Here is a 20,879-nt window from a genome sequence, read left to right as displayed (position 1 = left end):
AATCCACTTCTAAATGTCAGTGAGCATGTTCGTCTTTACGAAAAAGAAGCATTCTGCCAAAAGATTTAACCCCAAACCCGATAGCTAATATATCTCTCAGCTGGATGGTTTTCTTCTACAAACATGGCCTGACATCCCATCAGTCTTTCTGTCAGTTTCAGAGGGATCTCTAAGGATATATGAGCTTCACAGCTGTCTTTACTGACATGTTTCTAAGAACAAGTCCACTGAGAGTTGATGTAAACAACTCATGCTGGAAGATTCATGCTCAGCATGTTAAATCACTTAGATGGGCTATTATAAAGAAAAGACAGTTATGATGGCACATCTTTTAAAATAAAACAAAACACACAAACATTTGTGTTAATCAGCTTTTTTATGCGTATAGTGCAACACTGCTTGTCACATGATTGAAAATACTGAATTATCAGAACCATTTTTTTGGCTTGCATCCCAACTAAATGTGATATACTGTTACGGTCAGCTGAAACTCTCAATGTGTTAGCCAGATTCTCATATCTACCAAAGATGTACAAGTATTTTCAGGCTGTTTCTTTCTTTTTTTTTTTTTTTTTTACAACAAACAATTATATCTTTGACCAAGTTTTGCTTAACCTTATTACATGTGATCATTTCTAGTTTGTTCATCTCACATTGTTATTTTGATATACTTTTATTCAAAGAAACATATTAATGGAAATACACTAACACTCATTTTGATCAGAAACTCACTTACATGGCAGATTTTGCCTGAAAGTCCTCAAATACAACACTCTCTGTTAAGAAGTCTGTTAAAACGAATAAGTAAGGGTGGATTGTTTTAACAGATGCAACTCTTTATGTTGAGACGTACCTGACTAATCTCACAGCTGCTGACTGACTTACGCTGCTGTGGCCTGAGAGTCGCAGGGATTGAAACATTGATTCAGCAATTATATTAAACTCAAAGGAGAAAAAAAAACACAGGACAAAGTAAGAGTAGCCTCTTACTTTAAGAGATTACAGAAAACACTGTTTTGATGGCATGTTTTCAAAAATAATTTTGAAAATTTTAGCTGTAAAAGACTCTTCAAAAAATGTTTTCTTTTTCTTTTTTTTTTTCCAATTTCATGTGCCAAGTGGGATTTTTGGACATTGGCAGTGATGTTGATGCTTTAAAAAAAATTTATTGTTAGAGATGCAAAAAGTTATTACTTTTTTCATCCCTAATGCAAATTGTTAGGTTCACTAGATAAGATAAAACATTTTCATATATTGGAAAATAAGATATATTTTTATTATATTATAAATAGAATATTAGGGTTTGTGTAATGCACATGCATTATGAATGAAAGCAAATGACACAAAGATGTCCCAAAGGGCCACCTGTTATTGTGTTTAAGACATTGTGTTAAAACAAAAAGCTTCCCTCAAAGTACACAAGCTTTATTGTGAATTCAATAAAATTCGCATTTTATTGAATTTGCTTGAACATAGCCAGAGTTATGGAATAATAATTGCACCATAATATAAAGGAACTTACGAGGGTTGAATAAAAAGTGATTTTGAAAGAAAAATTTAGCCCTTTGACATTTCAAAACTTTTCAGCCTGAGCTAGAAGTTGTCATCTTGTGTGGCAAATGTGTTGTTTTGATCATGTGATCTTCTCATGAACAGGGTGAGAAGATCACGTGATCGCTGGAGCGTTTACCCCATCCACCAATCCAGCCTGGCAGCCTGTTACCCCCACCTCTCCTGGCCTCTTGACACCCTTCCCAGATTTCACTTGTACCAGGTCGCTTTACATGTGGGATTATCTAAACACACCCGGCAGCTTGGACAGCCCCTGTTATTTGAACCTATTGGGTGACTTCTATAACCGGTCTTCAATATTTAACTCAGACCTAAATTTGCATGGGAACAGAATGCACTAGCTGGAAAGGACAAAGTGCTGTAATCCTTTTCATACACTCTTGTAATTTATAAAACACGTTACCCAGCTCCAGGTGGTGTCAGTAGAATACTGCTGGACAGCCTCATCGAGCTCCTCTTCGTCCACTGATATCATGTGTTAAATCTCAGACGCGGGAAGGCTGGAATGTCCTCAAAGTGGATGTTTGTATATTGCAGAAACTCCACAGGTCTTAGTTGCGTTCTTGAATATACGTCTGCACTCTCCGAGCACGGCGAGTGTCTGACTGTCAAGTGCAAGTGAACACCGTCTTACTAAATTTACCTGGGACCCCCAGTTGGAAACCTGAGTCAGCCCTTGAGTGTGCATCTTCCATTGGAACCTCTGACTTCTTAGGCATTTGTTGGGATTGCTGGGATATTTTGACGAAATGTTATTCCGAGAGGTTTTATATGATCGCACACCAGTCGGACAGCCAACCTCCCCACTGAGGAGTTCAAACGCATGCCTGTCAGTCTTCTCAATAAGTTAATTTACTCAATTACTTAGGAGAAAGGCTATAATATTGTCGTCAATGACATTCAGATAAGGCCACCTGTTACGTAAGCACAGTGACCACTGTAAAGAATATGACCTTGTTATCGCCCATGTGTTTTGTGTGCCAAGAGAGTCAACGCCTTAATACAGTGCCTTGCTAAAGTATTCATTCTGCCTTAATTTTTAAATAATATTTAAAGTTACACCCACAAACTTTAATATATTTTCTTGGGATTTTATATGACAGACCAACACAATATAGAGCATAATTGTGAAGATGAAGGCAAAGATATATTTTAATTAGAAAACTATTTCAAGAGAGCATCAGGCATTTGTTTTCAGCCCCTTTTATACTGCTGCCACTAAATAAAACCCAGACCCCCCCCCCCCCAAAAAAAAAAAAAAAAAAAAACAACAACAAAAAAACAAGGCCAAGGGTAACTCTGGAGGAACTGTTGAAATTAATATCTCAGGTGGAACAATATGCCAACAAAATATTAGTTGTGCATTCCACATGTCTGGCCTTTATGGAAAATTACAAAAAATAAATAAATAAAATAATTTTTGTCGAAATAAAGTCACAACTCCTGATTGCAGTTTACATCCAATCCAATGACCAAATCCTGAAGCTTGATCGGAAAGTTTTGTAACCAATAGGTTGCTGGTTCGAACCTGCACTTTTATCTACTTGAGTTGTCTCCTTGGGCAAAACACCTGCTTGTGGTAGTCAGAGGGCCCGGAATTGGTACATGAATGAATGTGTATGAGTGGGTGACTGATTGTAATGTAAAATCCTTGGACTAGATGAAGTGCTGTACAAATACAGGTCTCTTAAAAACCCTGAAAAGGTCAGTCTCTGGATATGGAAAGCTGGTAGAATCAAAAGTCATGCAGTTTTTCCCTGATTCAAAGCGACTAAACACGATTAACCAAATGTATAATTTCCCTTGCAGGTCATATTTATATCCTGATTTATGTTTATCATTTAAATTCATGAGAAAATGCTCCGAAGTTTGTAGTTGTAACAGGGCAAATGTGTTAAAAGTTAATGGGGTGTAAAATAGCTTTAACACTGTGGTGGGAACACTTGTGACTACAGCTCACTCTGGTGTTTAATGTGGGTAAATACATTCTAGTACAAATTACAAATTGCCTTCACTTTTTCGGTTTGTCACATAGCTAATTAAATGATTTTAGCGCATAGAGTGCTAAAATCCAACATATATGCAATCATGTTTTCATATAGATGGAATTCAAATTTAGAACTTTTTTGGTAACAATGAAATATTTCTATGCCTTTTAATGGTAATGTTCCATTTTCCCGATGTACCTGAAGGCAGCACCGGGTCTTGCCGTATATCCCAGCTAACTGACTGTTAGCTTTTGTGTCAATATGGAGTCTGGCTGTTTGTTTGTTGTTTCTGGCTAATAACCCGCTGGCACTTGGTGGCTTTAATGTTCCGTGCAGGTCACCTAAAAACCATCGGCAAAGCGGGAACTGGCTGGTAGGTGGTCTTTAAAAATCACTGAGACGTAGGATAACTCATCGCTCACGTTCATTGAACTCGCGTGGATCAGCTGGTTGCAGAGCACACGGGCTAGCTACATCAACAGGCTAGCATCGAAGCTTTCCTGAATGTCGAAGGGGCTTTTAATTGTTTATCTTGATAGCGATTCTCACAGCAGAACAGTCAGTTATGTATTTACGCTTATTACTTGCTAGACGTGAAGCAGCTACGTCTTTATTATGCGTTTATTGACGTGGACCGGTGTAACTAACGAGAAAACGTTAGCTTACGAAGCTAAGTAGGAAAGCCTCTGGCGCGATATAAGAGATCTGCTGTAAATTCATAGAATCACCGCAAACAATATCTGCCGTTTTCATATATTTCTAGCAGCTGTTGCAACGTAAGTAACAGTCAATGTGCCTATTGTTCAAACGTAAAGAATGTAATTAATTTTTGTCTCGTCTGTGCTTAGCTGTTTTGTTAATCTCCGTTAAATATTGTCAATAAAGGCATTCCCACTTCTGTTTGTTGTGTATGGGATTCTATCCGAGAGAAAATGTGTATTTGTATCTCCCAAAGCAAATGCTTATCTTCACAGATAAAGTATTTGCGTTTGTAAAACAAACAAACAAACAAACGTGAATAATCTTTTTTTTTTTTCAACATTTGCCCTGCTTCCCAGGCACTTTCACCGGACAATGGACGAGCTGGTCCATGACCTGGTGTCAGCACTGGAGGAGAGCTCGGAGCAAGCGGCCCGGGGCGGCTTCGGCGATGGGGGAGACCACGCGCTCGCAGTGGGTTGTCTGCTGAAGAGACAGGCTCGGAAACGAAGGGGCAGGAAACGACGCTCGGACAACCCCCATCCGCCCTGGGAGACGGGCCACCTCAGTGAGGGTTCAGAGTCCAGTGTGGAGGAACATAAGGTGAGGCTGGTGGGGTGTGTCCTCGCTGCTGGAGAGGTTTTACGAGTCAGGCAGCTTCCAAGTGGATCCCGTAGGTGTTTTTAGTTTAGTTTAGTTTTTTTTGTTTGTTTAGACAATAACCGATCAGTGCAAGGTCATGTTTTGCAGCATTAGTCAATGAGAGGCAGGCACTCTTAATCTTTTTTTTTTTTTTTTTTGTCTAAAGAACCCGGTAAAACCAATCGAGATTATCTTTCGGATAGTTAATTCAATCATTGATCTGTATTTGTTCTTTATTCTTTGCGTTCAGTTGAAAGATCACAAAAAGACATGAAAAGCTTCTTCTTTTGTATTTGAAATAATAAATGAATCCATACAAAAGGGTCAGTACACTGTGTCCAGCCAGATGCCACTGGGTTTACAAGAAATGCCCCGAAACATTTTTAATAAATGTTCTCTCGTCAGTGGTACTATGGTACATAATAAACCACGGGCCTTTGGCACTGCAGTCTGAGCTGTGTCCTCTGAAGGCATGCACAGAACCCAAATCTCTACTTAACTTGTACGATGCGAATAACTAAATTGATTCATAACAGGTGGGTATTTGTTGCGTTTTTGCTTCACTTTTCCAACTCGGATCTAAATGAAGTAAGGGTAGCTCTGGGATAAACCTAAGATTTTGTACTCTGGCCACTGTATCAGCCTTCTTCCATCTTCAGACGGTGAACTGGACGCGTCCTTGCTGACGTCTCACAACTTACCAAGCGTGTCGCATCTCCTTGTCGCCACCAGGACTACCGTGCCAGCTCAGGAGGTGTCTCCGCTGCCAACAGCCACGCCCGTGACAACAGCGACTCCGACGAGCAGCTTGGCCCCAAAAGACGACCGCCCCACGCTGCTGACCTGGGACGAAGCAAGCGGCCAATTTGGCCTGACGACCTGGCCGTCCTGGGGTCGGCAGAGGGAACTCGCAGCCTTAGACGCCGGCGTAAGGTCAAGCGGATGGCTGTGGACCCGCCGGTGGAACCAGAACCTCACTCCTCCATCCTGCTCGGGCCCCCGCCGGTCCCCAAGGCCCGCGTCGGCAGCAGGTCACACAGACTCTGCGGTAACGAGAGCAGGGGGGCCATGGAGCTTTGTGGAGGTGGCCTGCTGGGGTCCGTGGGAGAAAAGAACCGCGTGAAGAAGAGAAAACTGGCAATGCAAAGACTGGGGCTGGAAGCTGCAGACGAAGGGGTGGTGGTTGAGAGCGAAGACCCTCTGTCTTCACCAAAAGAGGGATCTAAAGAGAAGATGGAGCTGGACGAGCAGAAAGGCTCAGATGAGGACATGAGTGACAGGTGGTTAGTGTTTTATCTTTCTTTTTTACTATTTCAACTGACTTTCAATTCTTCCACCTTTGCTTCTGTCACTGACGAGAGTTTAATCTTAGATCTGGGTTGTATTTTGACTATTTTTCCATCCACTGTGTTTAAACTGTACATTTAGTGACCTTTTGTTGTCTTTTACAGCGAGACCAGCAGTGTCAGTAACAGCAGTGATGGTGGCCTCTATACTAACGATGAGGGGAGGCAAGGTGTGTATATAGTCCTGTTCTTCTCTAGATTTTAATCCGAACACGTAAATAACCTCTGATGTAGGTTATAACTGTTTTTTCTGGACTGGACAAGTAAAGGAAAAAAAAAAGCTAAAGTAGATTTCTTCTCAGTCTTTATTCCACGAGTCCTTTATTTATTAGATACATCCATCCTTAGTTCTACTGGGAGCTCACAGTTTCTGTCTTTGCTCCAGGCGACGATGAACAGAGCGATTGGTTCTGTGACGGAGAACCGGGGTCCGGATCTGGGCCCGGTGGTGCATGTGGGATAGCAGGAGTGGTTCCCTGGTGGGAGAGGGAGGCGGCGTCGGAGGAGCTGGACCTCGCCGACCCCGTCTTCAACAGCATTCTCACAGGATCCTTTCCTCTCCTGAGCCCCGCTGCACAGAGAGGTACGTTATGAACCGCTGGACCTTAAAGATGCATGTCATTCTTGATCAGTAGGGAGCAAAAAAGAAAAAAAGTGGAAAAATGTCTTACTTATTCTATAAAAAATAATCTTTATGCTCTTTTTTTTGTCGTCTCTCAATAGGAAGAAGATACATTTAAATTAGTTTTCCATTTATTTCTTTGAGCATCCTTATTAAAAGCCAAAAAGTCTGAATCCAAGATGAATTCCTGATTTAGTTTAATCTTATTGTGCCAAATGAAATTAGATCAAAAGTGAGTTGATCTGTGAATAAACTTGCACTGACGTTGGACAGGGTTTCAGGCCAGGTTGAGTCGTCTCCATGGAAACCAGCAGGGATCCGAGGGGGGGCTTCCAGGAAGCTCCGGTCAGGGCTTCAGCGAAAGACTGAGCCAAGATCCCCATGAGTGAGTTATCACCTGCTACTAAATCTCATGCTTTGTTTTTTATTTTTATCTTCTGTTGTCACCTTTCTGAAACGTTTTTATGTTTGTAGAGGAATTTGGGTTGTCTTTTGTGTTGGAAAATATGACCAAATTATTAATAATGTATGTCAACAAAGAGATTTTGTCCTTTCCTTTTCTTTTCATTCATGTCTTTCCTTATAGTTTTTCCACAAATCTCCAGGTTTCAAGCCTCCCTGCTGTTGAAATGCAATAAATTAATTCATTACATTCAAAATGTACGTAAAATAACGTGAATTCTGAAACAAGAACAGTGAGTTTAATTGGCACCATTTCTTCCTAAACAGGCCTTGGTTCAACACGAGCTCAAGGAGGGACCATGGACAGGTGAGCTATGTTTCAAACTGGTCGAAATGCTACGTTCAGGGTTTCACCCACCGCTACAATCAAATCTAGATGTATTGCTGGAATCTTTCAGATTGCCTAAAAGATGAAGTTTTGTCCCTTTTCTTTCTGTCTCTTTTACCTCCCACTGCAGTTGCACTGGGATCCACGAACAGACAGAGGGCATCGGAGGAGCTGTTCGGTAAAAACAGCAAGCAGGTGAGAATAATTTAAAACATATCATGGTCCAGATAAATTAAAACTTTTTTTTCCCCCCTCCTGTTGTACATTGTCAGAGATGAAACTTAAAGCCGTTCTTGTTTCACCCACCTGTTCCGCAGGCAGACCAGCGGACACCTCGGCTCTCTATGCACAGGCGACATAAAACGAAGGCGAAAGGCTGCTCCTCTAGGTACCGTTGTTCCCTCAGGTAACTGATGGAAACACACTCCTTCTGCTACGTTACGCCCGATAGGCTTTTCCTTTATATGCGTCTTATCTCACGTCTTCTCAGCTAAAAATATTGGGAGTTGGGCCATGAGACGCATAGCAAATGTTGGTAATGACAGGAGAAACTAGCTGTAACCAGATCACTTGGAGACCCCGGAGAGAGAGGCTTTTACTCAGCCCTGCTTACATACAGAGGATTAAAACAGTAAGTAGTTAGCCTCTGTGACTAAAGCAAAGTTCCTAGAAAACCGAGAACAGCAAGACCATTAGCCAAGGCGGAAGCTAGTCCTTACTTCTCCGGATGCAGTTGTTGCACGACAGGAAGTGTGGCTAAGTCAATTACCTGGTTACGTTTGCAGAAAGGCCGGACAAACAAGCAAGACCAAATGCCTAATCTGTGAGATAACGGCAAGGGTTTTAACTTCTGAAGTAACCAGGATTACAAACTTTTCAGCGGACTTCAAAGTGACCAGTCTGTGGCTCGTACTATAAGGAATATAGCAGCTGTAGCTCATGTGCCGGATACATTTGTGTGTGGCTGACTCCTTCAGCTCTGACTCCATCTGAACTTTACATTTTCTGAATCGTCTCAAAACTCTTGAATTAATTTGGTATCATATTCTTCCTGGAGCTGCCGTTCTCTTTATTGTTAGAGCATTTAAAAAAAAAAGTTTCTCCTTCTACTCAACTTTCTATTTTGCTTTGATTCAGTGTTCTGTGAGAAGTTAGATTCCTTAGAAGTACCTTTTTTTTGGCTTATCCTTCTTATAACATGTTCATAATGCTTAAATCAGTCCTGTTTGTAATGTCAGAGTTGCACTATTTGAATTGAATTAATAAAAAGTATGTATTTGTGATATTATCCTAATTTATTGAGAGGCACTTGTTTAGCACCCACCGATTTTTAAAAAAAAGAAAGAAAAAAAAATTGAGCCAGGCTAATCCTTTGTCAAAAATACAAAACATTCATGAAAGAAAAATCTCACATTTGATCCACAAGAACCAACAATCTGTGTATTGATTTCTGTCACAAAAAATTACATTTTTTTTTTTTTAAGGTTCCTTTTAAGTCGTAATCTTTATTTTTTTCTTTGTGTTCTGAAAAGACTTTTTCATTTGCTGTTTTTTTTTTCCCCCATACAAACTTTAAATGTGTCTCTTTCTTTTTTTTTTTGACGACTTTAAAACATTTTCTCCTCAGGTGTGGTTGGAGAAAACGCCGCTCCCATCCCTGACACTAACATGGGGAGCCGCATGTTGCAAAGCATGGGCTGGAGCCCGGGGACGGGACTCGGCCCTGAGGGGAGAGGCATCACCGAACCCATTCGGGCCACGCAGAGACCCAAAGGGGCAGGTTTAGGTTTCAACTGATCTGCCCTGCTTCCTGGACTCTGAGACCCGGTACTGCAAAAAAAAAAAAAAAAAAACAACGAACGCCAGATGAAATTCTCCTCAGGATGATTCTTAACCAAAGTCCTGCGAGCTGCAAGAATGAAACGGTTCTACCAAGAACGTCTGTGGTGACAAACTTTCCCCATATTGGGGAAACTTTTACGAAATCTGGGATGTTGACACGTGACAGTAATGGGTAGAAACGAGTTCTCCACGTTGGAGAACTTGACGGTGAAGCTTGATCACATGTTACCTCAGTGTTTAAGGGCAGACTGCTGAGTCTTTGAGCTCATTCTGAGCGTGAGCCACTAACGGTGCGATCCGTTAGTCAGCCAAACTGGTTGGAGCGTTGATCGGAAATGTTTTCTTTCGTCTAAGATTGCACAAGAGTTTTTGAATCAAATGTTTGACTGGACCATACCTCAACACACCTTTTTAAGTTGCTTTTTTTTTTTTTTTTTTTATCGTAATGAAGTTAGCATACTTTACATTAATGTGAGCAGATTTATCTGGATGTATGTAATAATCCATTTTATTGATTTAATTGAGGAACTAGTGTCTTTAGAAAGTTTTTATTTCTCCATAAACAGGGAAAAATAATAAAAAAAATTATCTAAATCTCTGTTTTTGTGTCATTTAGTGGATTTGCATTTTTTGCTAGAAGTTAACATTTATCACTTACTAGACATTTCACATTATATTTTTAAGTAAAAAGAAACGTCAAGTCTGCACTGGCCAGAGAAAGTATTTGAAACACACTGTAAGATTAAGACATATATGGTTTTTTTTGTTTGTTTTTTTTTTGTAGAAAACATAAAAAAAAATTCCAAACAAACCAGAATCCTAACATAATGCTTCATTTTCTCCTCAGTGTTTGAGATACCAGTGCACTGAATGTAGAAATAAAAAAAAAACAGGCAAGGATACATTTTTTGAAGTGGAGGGTGGGATGACAGCAGCAATATATACAAGAAAACCCCCTTCAAAGTGCTCTGGACTTCACACAGGAAACTGAATCGTTTGCCAATATCACAATGACTCAAAACGCACAACTAGACCTTAAGGATAACCAAGTGTTACGCTGCTAATGCCCTATTTCTAACATTTTTACCTACCCTAAAAGGAACATTCAGGTGTAATTTCTGTTTGGCTTGTTTGTTTGGTTCCCTATCTAACAAGATTTTTTGTTATCTCTTATATTTGCTAGCTAAAATAATAATTAAAAAAGAAGAAAAAAATTATTCCAACAACTGCTCAAAGTCTGACCTGACCCAATTTTATGGTGTCAAATGGTGAATAGAACAACTATCTGTTCATGGTCTCATTTAAGATTTAACCCTTTTTCAAAAAAACAGAAAACCCTTACACCCTTCCTCCTTTCTCATGAGATAATTAACCCTAAGCCCTCAGTATTTCCAGCTCTTAATAAAACACACGCTGACTCAACATTGCCTGAAATACAAATCAAGAATCCTCTGCGTCCTTCTTGTTCCCCCCCCTCGCATCTTTAGCGTGGCTGCAACAGAAAAACCTTCCTCTGACTGCATCCAGAGAGATGCAGGAGCACCGTGTGTCCTCTGCCCGTCGGTCCACCCCGCATTTAAAGGGGGGAGCATTCAGCTGGGTCCTCCCTCCACTCCCCCCCTCCCTTAGACACACTTTCTGTCTGACACGCTCACTCAGGACTCCCCTGTGAGCGAGCCGGGGCAGGTGAACTCAGCACTGGATCTGAGAGAGATGCTGAGAGGAAGGAAAGAGGGAGAGGGGGGGAAATCTGTGTGTGTGTGTGTGTGTGTGTGTGTGTGTGTGTGTGTGTGTGTTTATGAATTTGTGTGCACGCTGCTGCATCGCTGAGCTACAGAGACCGGAGGCGAGGAGAGCTGGAGTGTTTGTCCTTGAGACTGACTGACTGCAGCTGGAAAGCAGAGCCACTGACCAGCCGACCAGCCAGTGGATGAAACTGACGGTAAGTACCAAGCAGAAGCTGTGAGATGAGAAAACCAGAAGGAGCAGATGTGGGTTTTATTGCAGTTGCAGCTAATGTACTGATGTCTTTTTTTTTTCTTTCTTTTTTTTTTGCTCTTGTCTGCTTAGAAACAGTCCGGTGTGGTCTTTGAGTGGAAACGGGCATTTGTGTGTGCGCGTGTGTGTGTGTGTGTAAATATCTACTTTGAACCCTGGTGAACTCTGCCTTTTTATCCCATCCACACTTAATTTAAAACCTTCATGGGTGACTTTGTGAGCACTTCAGCAAATTGTTCAGCTGCTAAACACATCTGCAGCAGCATTTGTCCAAGTGCGCTGTATCTAAAAAAAAATAAAAAACTGTCCACCAAAATATTACTGTCCAGAACATTTTTCTCTTCCTCGTCTGTTTCCGTTGATAGATTGATTGTTATGCATGTGTAATCGGAAGGCAATATGAGTAATTTTGCAAATGATTAACTTTTGATTGGTGCACCTTTGGTGTGGCTGGGAATTAGTAGGCCATGCTGGGCAGGCTAACTGGGTGAGAGGATGACCAGAAGGTGGGGGTCCCTGAAAGAGCACGATGAAGAGGGGACAGGAGGAAGAGCCAAGGCGAAAAACTGAAACATCCTAGTGGCACACTATGAAGAATCTAATCAATCCAATGACATGAGACAGAGAAGGAGGGACGGAAAAGAAACACGGATTGGATAGATAGGATTAAAGGAACAAGGGTAAATAAAAAATATTTAAAAAATTAAAAATGATTAAAAAAAAAGTACATTTATTTCGGTTATTTATTTAAAATAGGGTATTAATTTACGTAGAAAGTGATTTATTTTAAGTATTTATTGTTTTTCATTTGAATGATTATGATTTAGAGCTAATAAAAGAATACAAGCTTTGTTGAAAAAATAGGAATAGTGCATAAAAGGACATTATTTTTTTCATAGCATAGTGATTTTGTTGTCATTTTTGTTAGCTGCAAAACCATGAAAAAGACTGCCAACTTGAGAGTTCGAAAAGTTTGGAGTGATGTAAGATAAGCATATTAGTGGAAGGTTTAGTGGAAGGAAAAAGTCAAGTTTACAAAAAGGATGGACAAGCAACAGGGATAGATAACTGCAGTCTGGGATTGATATTGTGAAGAAAGACATTTCTAAGAGTTTGGGGAATATACGCCATGAAACGATGTCAGAAGGGTTTTTACTTGGGGAAAACAGAGGAAGTGCTGGACTGCAGCCTAAATACAAACAGAGTAATAACTGAGGAATTGGTTCATATCTGTAGAGTGTAGGGAAACTTCTCAGTTTGCTGACATCTATGTATTCTAAATTCTTTTTTTTTTTTATTAGATTTTGTTGCGTTATATTTTTTAAGAATTTAATTTTGGATCTTTATTTTTTAACTAATTCAATTCAGTTTACATAGCACTAATTCACACATCATCTTAAGCCACTTTACAAAAAAAGTCATTTCAGTCCATAGTACATACACTACAACTGAACCTAGTTATCGAAGAGTTGATTAAGTTCAGGTCATCATTTTTATTTTTTTTCTTTCCCCAGTTCCACTATTCAAATTGGTCACTCTTCCTGCATGAGTATCTAGTAAGATGCGACAGATTGCACTGTCCTGTTGACTTTACAGCAATCCTTCATACTCAACATGCACGCAGCAACAGTGGAGAGGAAAAACTCCCCCTGAACAGGAAGAAACCTCCAGCAGAACCTGGATCAGTGCGAGCGGCCATTTGCCACAACGAACAGCTGGGGGTTTGAGAAGAGAGAGCAGATAGATGTAGGAGGACTTTCTATGCTAATGAAACATTTGAGTTTCACTTTTTTCAGCTGATTTAAATTAATTTACTTTTCAGTGATAATCTAGTCTAACGTATAGATGCAGCTCTTACTACTTTTTCTGGAGCAGGAAAATATCCACTAAAAGATGAGCAGTGGAGCCAGTCATCAAAAAGGTGGGCAGACGGAAAAGGAAGCCAAGGGCTGGGTGCATAAAAGTAGCCTTATTTTCCTCTGTCTCTGTGTGTTTTCTGTTGACTTGTTCAGCCATGACATGTTGACTCTGAGCCAGAGGGCTAAATTTGCCACCTGTGGAGATAAAAGTGATATGATGGGTTTGGGAGCGCGTACGTTGTCTCTGTGCGAGTGCGGGTATGTGAAAGTGTCTGGAAGAGCTCCTGACATCAGCATTAAACACGTGCGGTGCTGACTCCCAGGATTGTGTGTGTGTGTGCGTGTGTGTGTGTGTGTGTGGGGGTGTGTGTGTGTGTGTGTGTGTGTGCGTGTGTGTGTGTGTGTGTGTGTGTGCGTGTGTGTGTGTGTGTGTGTGCGTGTGTGTGTGTGTGTGCTGGACCCGCAGTGGTGGCTCCTCACCTGGGACGAGTCTGGGAACCAGGTGCAGGAGTGAAAAAGCAGCTCTGATAAGTAAGCAAGAAGCCTGACACACTGGCATTATCCTCTTGTTGTAGTGAAAATCAATTGCGCGTACTTATACTTATAGGTTGTACTTTTTAAATTAGCTACTTTTTTTTAGTCATACTTTGCCTACATCAAATCCAGAAAAAAAACATGCAACACACAGACTGAGTAGCAGAAAGCCTGACAGAGGCACTTTCTTGCTCTGCAAGGAGATGTGGAAGGTAAACTTAAGCCCATTTTTCTGACTTTTACAACCTCTAACAGGTTTTCTTCCAGCATGTCCTCTCGTTAGCTCTATCCAAATTCTCATCAACTCTATACAATTTCCTTTACCCTGCTGGAGACTACTTATAGACTGTTTTCAGTACAGGAGAATGACTGATTTTAAATTCTTTTTATACCTCATTAATTCCCTTTCCACACTCAAGAACTTACAGTCTTCATTCTTAAGGCTTTCAGACAGCTCTTGCAATCTCACTGGGGTGCTTGACTGAACTTTAAAAGTTAGGAGCCCCAAGATTTATAGTGGGCGAGCCTCCTTCTGAGTAACAATGTTTTAATCTGATGTGTTATTTTATCCACTTTAAGTAGAAAAAACTGTGGGGGTAAAATGTTAACGTCAATGCAGTTTTAAGACATGCTATGTGCGCCACATGTTTTAACATCTGCATACAAAACGTTTGTGGTTATAATAATTACGACGACAAACCCCTAATGTATCACTTATGGCACGCAAATCTTTGAGAAAACAAGGTAATATTCCTATTTTTTAATTATTTTGTGAAAAGCAACCATTTTAGAAAACATAGTTGTCTTTGGAAAAACTTCTAATATTTAGTGGGTGAAGAGAAGTGAGTAATTTGCAGGCGCAAATCGGTTTTAGACCAGATTTCGCTGAGAAGCCGACGGGCCCTGTGGACAGTGAAATGCGACTCCGGAAATGTTCCGCCGTATGAAGAAAAGGGGCAGAAGAAGATGACCAACAGATGACCATTTAATCCAATTCTGCTTGTTGAGAATATGAAGGGTATTTGCCGCCGTAATCCATATTATGTTGTTAGGAGAAGCTTGGTTACATAGACTAATCACCCCCGAGGGCCTCCAGACGGGCAACTGCCACAGGCAATATGTCCGGACCGCACGACAGAGCTGAGGGTTAAACTCTCGGCTCTGGTGAATCATCATCATCATCATCATTTGCGATCAAGCCGCACTTGTTTTGCCCCTTCAGTAGAAATTATTTCTCCTCTAGGGGGCAATCCAGTCAAGTTATTACAGAACGAGCCCGAAGCTGAAAAAAAAAAAAAAGAAAAAAAAAAGGACTCATCAGTGTGCTTCCTGGTCTCAGATAGTCATTAAACGAGCTTAAATTTCTCCACATGAAATCCAGCCTCCCTGAAAGTTTTCCTGTGCGTATAAGGTTCCCTGCATTTCCTTTGCAGCGCGGCCTATATGATGCAGAGTGAAGTGAAAACCATTTGAGGGCCATTGACCCACCGTGGAGAAGCAGCGGCAAGTCCCAGCAGATCTGAGTGACATTTCAGTGGTTTTGTTTCTTTAGGCTCCTCTCAGAGGGTTTCTAGGGTTTCTGCCGTGGGTGCATGTGTGAGCGAGGGAGATCTGGATCCCCATGCCGTGTGCCGCAGATCAATGTGAAACCAATCTGGGTCCGAGTGCTCGTCTGTCGGCCGGTTTGTGGATCATTTCCCTCCAATCCATCTATTTAGAGCCACCAAACAGAAAACCGTATAGATTCGGAGATATTGTTTATTCTCACACTGAATGACCTGTTTGTTTATTTTTATTTTATTTTATTTTTTTCCTGACTGCCCAAGCACCTCAGAGCCTCTCCTAACTCAAATACTTTTTTAAAACTTATATAAAGCCTTATTGTTATTCACTGGCCTTCAAACCTATCTGATGTCTTTATAGCTCACTTTTTTTGAAATGTTCTTCATGAATATATTTACTTCAACTTATTTTTTTTACTTTTTGTATCCGTACACTTCCAGGAAATATTCAAAATCGTTTGTGGGGTGGTGGAACGGTGGTGTTCGATAGTCTTCTCCCACCGTTCTGGTAGCTGATAGATGGCTAAGAGTCAGACATAAACTAAGCAGATTACGCTCTTTAGTTTGGAGGCTAATGCCAAAGTGTTTGGTGGAGCCGGACTTGCAGGGTGACTGTCCGGTTTGGGAAGCAAATGCGACAGCTGTCCCCGGAGGATGAGAATCAGTGGCTGTGAGTTTAGGGATTCAGGAAAAAAGGGTGAAAACACACCCAGCCACCCACCCACCCACACACACACACACACACACACACACACACACACACACACACACACACACACACACACACACACACACACACACACACACACACACACACACACACAAACACAAACATTTCTCCTTTTTCTGCAGATGGCAATGTATACATCTGGTATATGGGGTCAATAGCTGGCAGCTGGGTGCCCTGTTACAGACAGCTTCCCTCCGGAGCCGGAATTGAGCTTCTGTCTTCAGCTCAGCCTTGGTGTAAAAATATTGTTGATGTCTAGCAGCAACCATCCTTGTTGAATTTCATTCGTTGCATTTAGAGTGTGTCAGTGATGTTTTTTTTTTTTCTGCACTTCATGTCAGTATGATGCATAGTTTGTCATTCTTCCCCTATTATTTATTTTACTTCTTTTCTCTCTCTCTCTCTCTCTCTCTCTCTTTTTGCCTGGTTTAGGTTGTTATTTCCTCAACAGTATGTTTATAGCTACTAGTCAGACTTTCCACTAACAGATTCATGCATAATTTTTGACCTACAGAACAACATGTAATGGTTAGCTTTTATTTGTTTAGTTGTGTTTTGTTAAAAATCATGAATTAATCAAGGTAGAATCTACCCTTGCCTAAACAAGCTTCCACATGCACATGTATCCGATAACACCAAATGTAGCATCCATTTATATTTTACTTATTTTTGTTAAAATTCCTTCTTTTTTTGCAGGTGTCCCATGTGGCTGCAGCACAGCATTTGAGCTAATGAAAGAGGTTTATGAGAGAGGATCAGAGCAGACTAGAATGTCCAAATTTCATTAAATCTGGACATTGACTTTGAGGGACCATTTGAATCCACTTTTTTTAATATATAAAAAGCATACAGTTTGATTAATACATTGTTCTTATCATGTTTCCTGGAGAACTACTGCATCACTGCTACTTTCTCTTGAAATGATAGACAGACTTATGATCCCTATACTACCAGTTAACCCAGCAATCAATCAGATTAGGGATATAAATAGGCTTCATATTATTCTAACAAAAAAAAAAAATCGTCCTTATTACTCTATGTGTTTGCTTCTGTTTCATCTTCTGCATCTTTGTCCATCACAACTAAGCGGGGGTCACTGGAATCAGACTCCAAATAAAAACATGTATAGTGTAACCCCTTGCAGCTATTTAACTTATATTTATATCACATTGCTTGCATGCAAAAAAAAAAAAAAGTTATTTTGTATCATGCATTCATAAAAATGTCAATGGAGAAATGAAAGCGAAGTCGGATGAGTTCTTTCTCTTGCATGACCTAGTTCAGGCTGATGGCTAGTATCTCCTGCTGTTGTAGGTGAAGCACAGTTGTTTTGTTGAAACAATTAAATCAGAGGCTGGTAATATAATATAATTAATCTGTCGTGAGTTCAGTCTGTGAGTTTATTTCCTCTGCATAACCGTGTGGAAATAAACGGCACCTGACTGTCGATGGCAAGAGCCTCTGAGAAGATCAGAGCCACTTCATTTTAATGTCAGCATTAAAGTTTCAGAAAGGGTTTACAGAAGAGGATTTCTCTGGAGATGATTTTTATGCGATGCAATTACTGTAGTAGATTTTATCATCACTCTCTAATCATGTCAGTCTTGTTGTAGTTTATGGCACCAATAAAAAAAAATGCTCACTGTGAAATGTTCCTCTCTTTTGTTTTCCATGCCTTTGTGTTTGGGCATGGACGAGTCTTTATGATTCGTTGATCTTTTTCCTATTTGTGTTAAAGCCACAAATCTCTGTGCATGTCATGTGACAGACCAACACAAAGCAGTTCATAACTGTAAATGGGAAGGAAAACAATTTTATTTTCTCAGTTAGCTTAGTTGTGAGGCTTGAAAAACAAAACATTCTACCAGTGTAAATTCCATCTAATCTCTTCAAAGTTGTTACACACACACACCATTATGGTCACATCTGCATCAAAAACTGGTTATATAAACTATATTGTTGGTCTATCACATAAAATCTTAACAAAATATACAGAATGTTCCAGCTGCTTTGTGAAATAATATAAAATATACAACAAACGAACTTTGTGGGAACGCTTTTGTAATGGACTACATTCATATTCGATTCCCAGTAAATGTGTGCATGTAGCTGTCATGACGTTTTTGGTCGGTCGATTATTTCATGTGGTGCATAATGAGATAAAGTCCACTGCATGCAGTCTGCAGTCCGGCCTTCATCTCGGCAGAAGATTAGCACAGGTCATTTCAACCCTGTGAAGATCAGGAAACACGGAATCATGTTGGTCAGTAAAGCAAAGAGCCTGGCTGGCATTACCAGGAAAAAACACTCTGCTGCTCACAACTGTGACTGAAAGTTTGCAAAACCTTTAGAAAATTCTGAAGATGCATCAAAAATGATTAAAGATCTTCACAGAAGTTATCAGAGAGAAATTTCTAGAAATAGGTTAATATTTATGAAATTAAAGTGAGACATATTCATAGAGCAAATTAAATGGAAGTTTCTCTTAAATAGACAAACTTCAACAAATGAACATATGTGACAAGCTGCTTCATAAAGTCTAAAAGCTTGGCAGCAAAAAAAAAAAATGTAGAGAGTTGGGACTTTAGTCTAAGTGCGTAGGATATATTTGACTGTATATTAGTAATGTTTGTTGCATTTCATTGATGGATAACTTATAAATTCTAAGTTAATTCTAAGAAAAACAATGTGACCCCATTGGTTTCAGTTATTGATGTTTCTTAGACTTGAGGCACAAAGTTTGAACGTCCATTCTTCATTCAAAAGAATTGGAAACAAAAAAAAAAGCAGCTCATCTTAGAGTTCCTGACATGTCAAAACAGGGTGGTGTGGATTACTGGCTCAAAATTCATCAGAGATAATATTTGGACACGCTGAGATTTATTCTACTGGGAACAAAAGTTAAATTAATTCGGTAACTCATTCTTATACTGGATTGATTTGAACTGATACACAAGGTTTTTTCTGATCAAAAATAGCTGAATTAATATCCCAAACAGTTAAAAAAAAAAAGGGGGAAAAAGCATTCCACTCATATCCAGATGCCAAAGCAAATGTTTCAGCCTTGAATGTTTATTCAAAAGAAAGTGGAACAAATGTGGATTTTAAAATTAATTTTAATGTTTGGTTGCAAGTTTTTGCTTAGTGTATCTCCGTAAACACACACTTTTCTGTGAATGGACTGGAATGCTGCTACAGTAAACAGTGATAGCCTTAATATCCTTTTTTTTTTTCTGGTGATACCGTCTTATTTTACTATTTCTTATTGTGAGTAGCGCTGTAAAAATGCTGCATTATGTTGCACCTGCTGACCTGGACTCTCTGCCTCCCATTTTGTTTGCACGTGTGCTTTGTGAGTGAAAGGAGAAAGGCATCATGTTAGGCACTGAGCCATAGCTGATTATCTCAGATAACAGCGCTGCAGCGGGTAAGTCAGTTTAGGCTTAAGTAGAATTTACGTTAATGTGGCTTGGAATGTGGATGTCCATATGTTTGTTTATGTGCTGTCTAGCAGCTAACTTTACATTACATTTGGGAAATACAGTAATGTGGGTGAGAATGTCCTAAAGTTTATTTGGAGGTTTTGTATAATGATGCCAGAATATTCGAGACATATTCCTTGGTATTTTGCTGTCTTTTCAAGTTTAAAATTCACGATAACATGTTTCTTTTAACAAAAAACCCAAATCTGGCGATTCAAAGTTTCATTTGAAAGATATTGACATGGAAAACTTTGCTCAACATACATATTAATTGCACTCAGATGATAAGTAAATGAAATTCTAACACTGTTTTCAGTTGTATTAATCTCAAAATATTTGTATTCTTTTCCATGTGCGAACTAATGAAGAAATAAGTAAAGCAGCTTTAAAGAAAGAAACCTATATAGTCAAAAGTTGCAACATTGTGACGACATTATTCATAGAACACTATGAGATTTATCCACAACATAATGGTCATAAAAGAAAGTAATGATAGCTACGGCTCAAGCACAAATGTAAATTCATCGGATTATAATTAAGTTAAATTCAAAAACACTTCATTAATCTAAGAAGGCCAACTGGATACTTGTATGTTATGTGGCTCATAACATACAGGTGTCTCCAAAGAGTTGACACAGGTGCAGGTGCACATCCAAACTGCATTTCCCAGTCTCTGATTTTCCCAGTCTGAATCCCAACTTCAGGGGTAAATATTGTAGTTTTTCTGCCCGGGAATTCTGAAACACTGACTTTGGAGGAGAGAATACAGCAAAATGCATCTTGGTGCAAATTCCACACCTACCCAGGATCATATTTTAAGCACTTTACCGCTATCTACTGGTCAATTGTGCTTAATTATGCCAAATTTAACTAATTGACATGCACACAAATAATCCCTCTTCCAAAGTAAAGAATTGATAAGGAAATTTCTATAAAGTGACACAATATGACTGAGAAGTACACAATACTGCCCTCTTAAGACATATCATTGATAAACTGTGAAAATATCAGTTGTGAATTGTGTGCACAAACACTTTTAGCTTTGCAATCGATGGAAAATCTTCTAATTAAAATAAATTAAAAGAGAACTGGATTTATTTCGTGTGCCTGATAAGTTGTAATCCACGATCCCACGCTGACAGCTTAAACCTGTTAAATAGGCACAGCAAGTTACTCACATCCACCTGCCCAAGTGGCTATGAGCGCAGCTGAT

General features: G+C 39.8%; 1 protein-coding gene across 3 annotated transcripts; it reads left to right on the top strand.

Moving 5' to 3' along the window:
• Positions 1-3,774: 3,774 nt before the first annotated feature.
• Positions 3,775-10,095, top strand: gpatch2 (G patch domain containing 2). 3 transcript variants are annotated; one of them, XM_014992076.2, is made up of 10 exons: positions 3,775-3,933; positions 4,619-4,862; positions 5,634-6,181; positions 6,353-6,417; positions 6,633-6,830; positions 7,143-7,254; positions 7,599-7,638; positions 7,790-7,854; positions 7,977-8,065; positions 9,287-10,095. In XM_014992076.2, exons 1-10 carry the CDS (start codon positions 3,884-3,886, stop codon positions 9,454-9,456), a joined length of 1,581 nt encoding a protein of 526 aa, XP_014847562.2. In that variant the 5' UTR covers positions 3,775-3,883; the 3' UTR covers positions 9,457-10,095. The 3 variants fall into 3 exon arrangements, with proteins under 3 accessions (XP_014847562.2, XP_014847561.2, XP_087858120.1); XM_014992075.2 differs by having other exon boundaries at positions 5,634-6,184; XM_088001994.1 differs by lacking the exon at positions 3,775-3,933 and adding an exon at positions 4,001-4,336 and having other exon boundaries at positions 5,634-6,184.
• The last annotated feature ends 10,784 nt before the right edge of the window (positions 10,096-20,879 follow it).

The sequence above is a fragment of the Poecilia mexicana genome, unplaced genomic scaffold (assembly GCF_051168715.1).
Source record: "Poecilia mexicana isolate PSO_F unplaced genomic scaffold, ASM5116871v1 scaffold_21, whole genome shotgun sequence".
Classification (NCBI taxonomy): domain Eukaryota; kingdom Metazoa; phylum Chordata; class Actinopteri; order Cyprinodontiformes; family Poeciliidae; genus Poecilia; species Poecilia mexicana.
Note: the sequence above shows the minus strand (reverse complement) of the source record. Positions and strands in the feature narration are given on the sequence as shown.

Excerpts from the sequence above, each read along its gene's own strand:
- gpatch2 (XM_014992075.2), top strand. The coding sequence starts at position 3,884 with ATGTTCCGTGCAGGTCACCTAAAAACCATCGGCAAAGCGGGAACTGGC. Across the intron at positions 7,639-7,789 it reads CAAGGAGGGACCATGGACAG|TTGCACTGGGATCCACGAAC; the intron begins GTGAGCTATGTT and ends CTCCCACTGCAG. Across the intron at positions 8,066-9,286 it reads AGGTACCGTTGTTCCCTCAG|GTGTGGTTGGAGAAAACGCC; the intron begins GTAACTGATGGA and ends TTTTCTCCTCAG.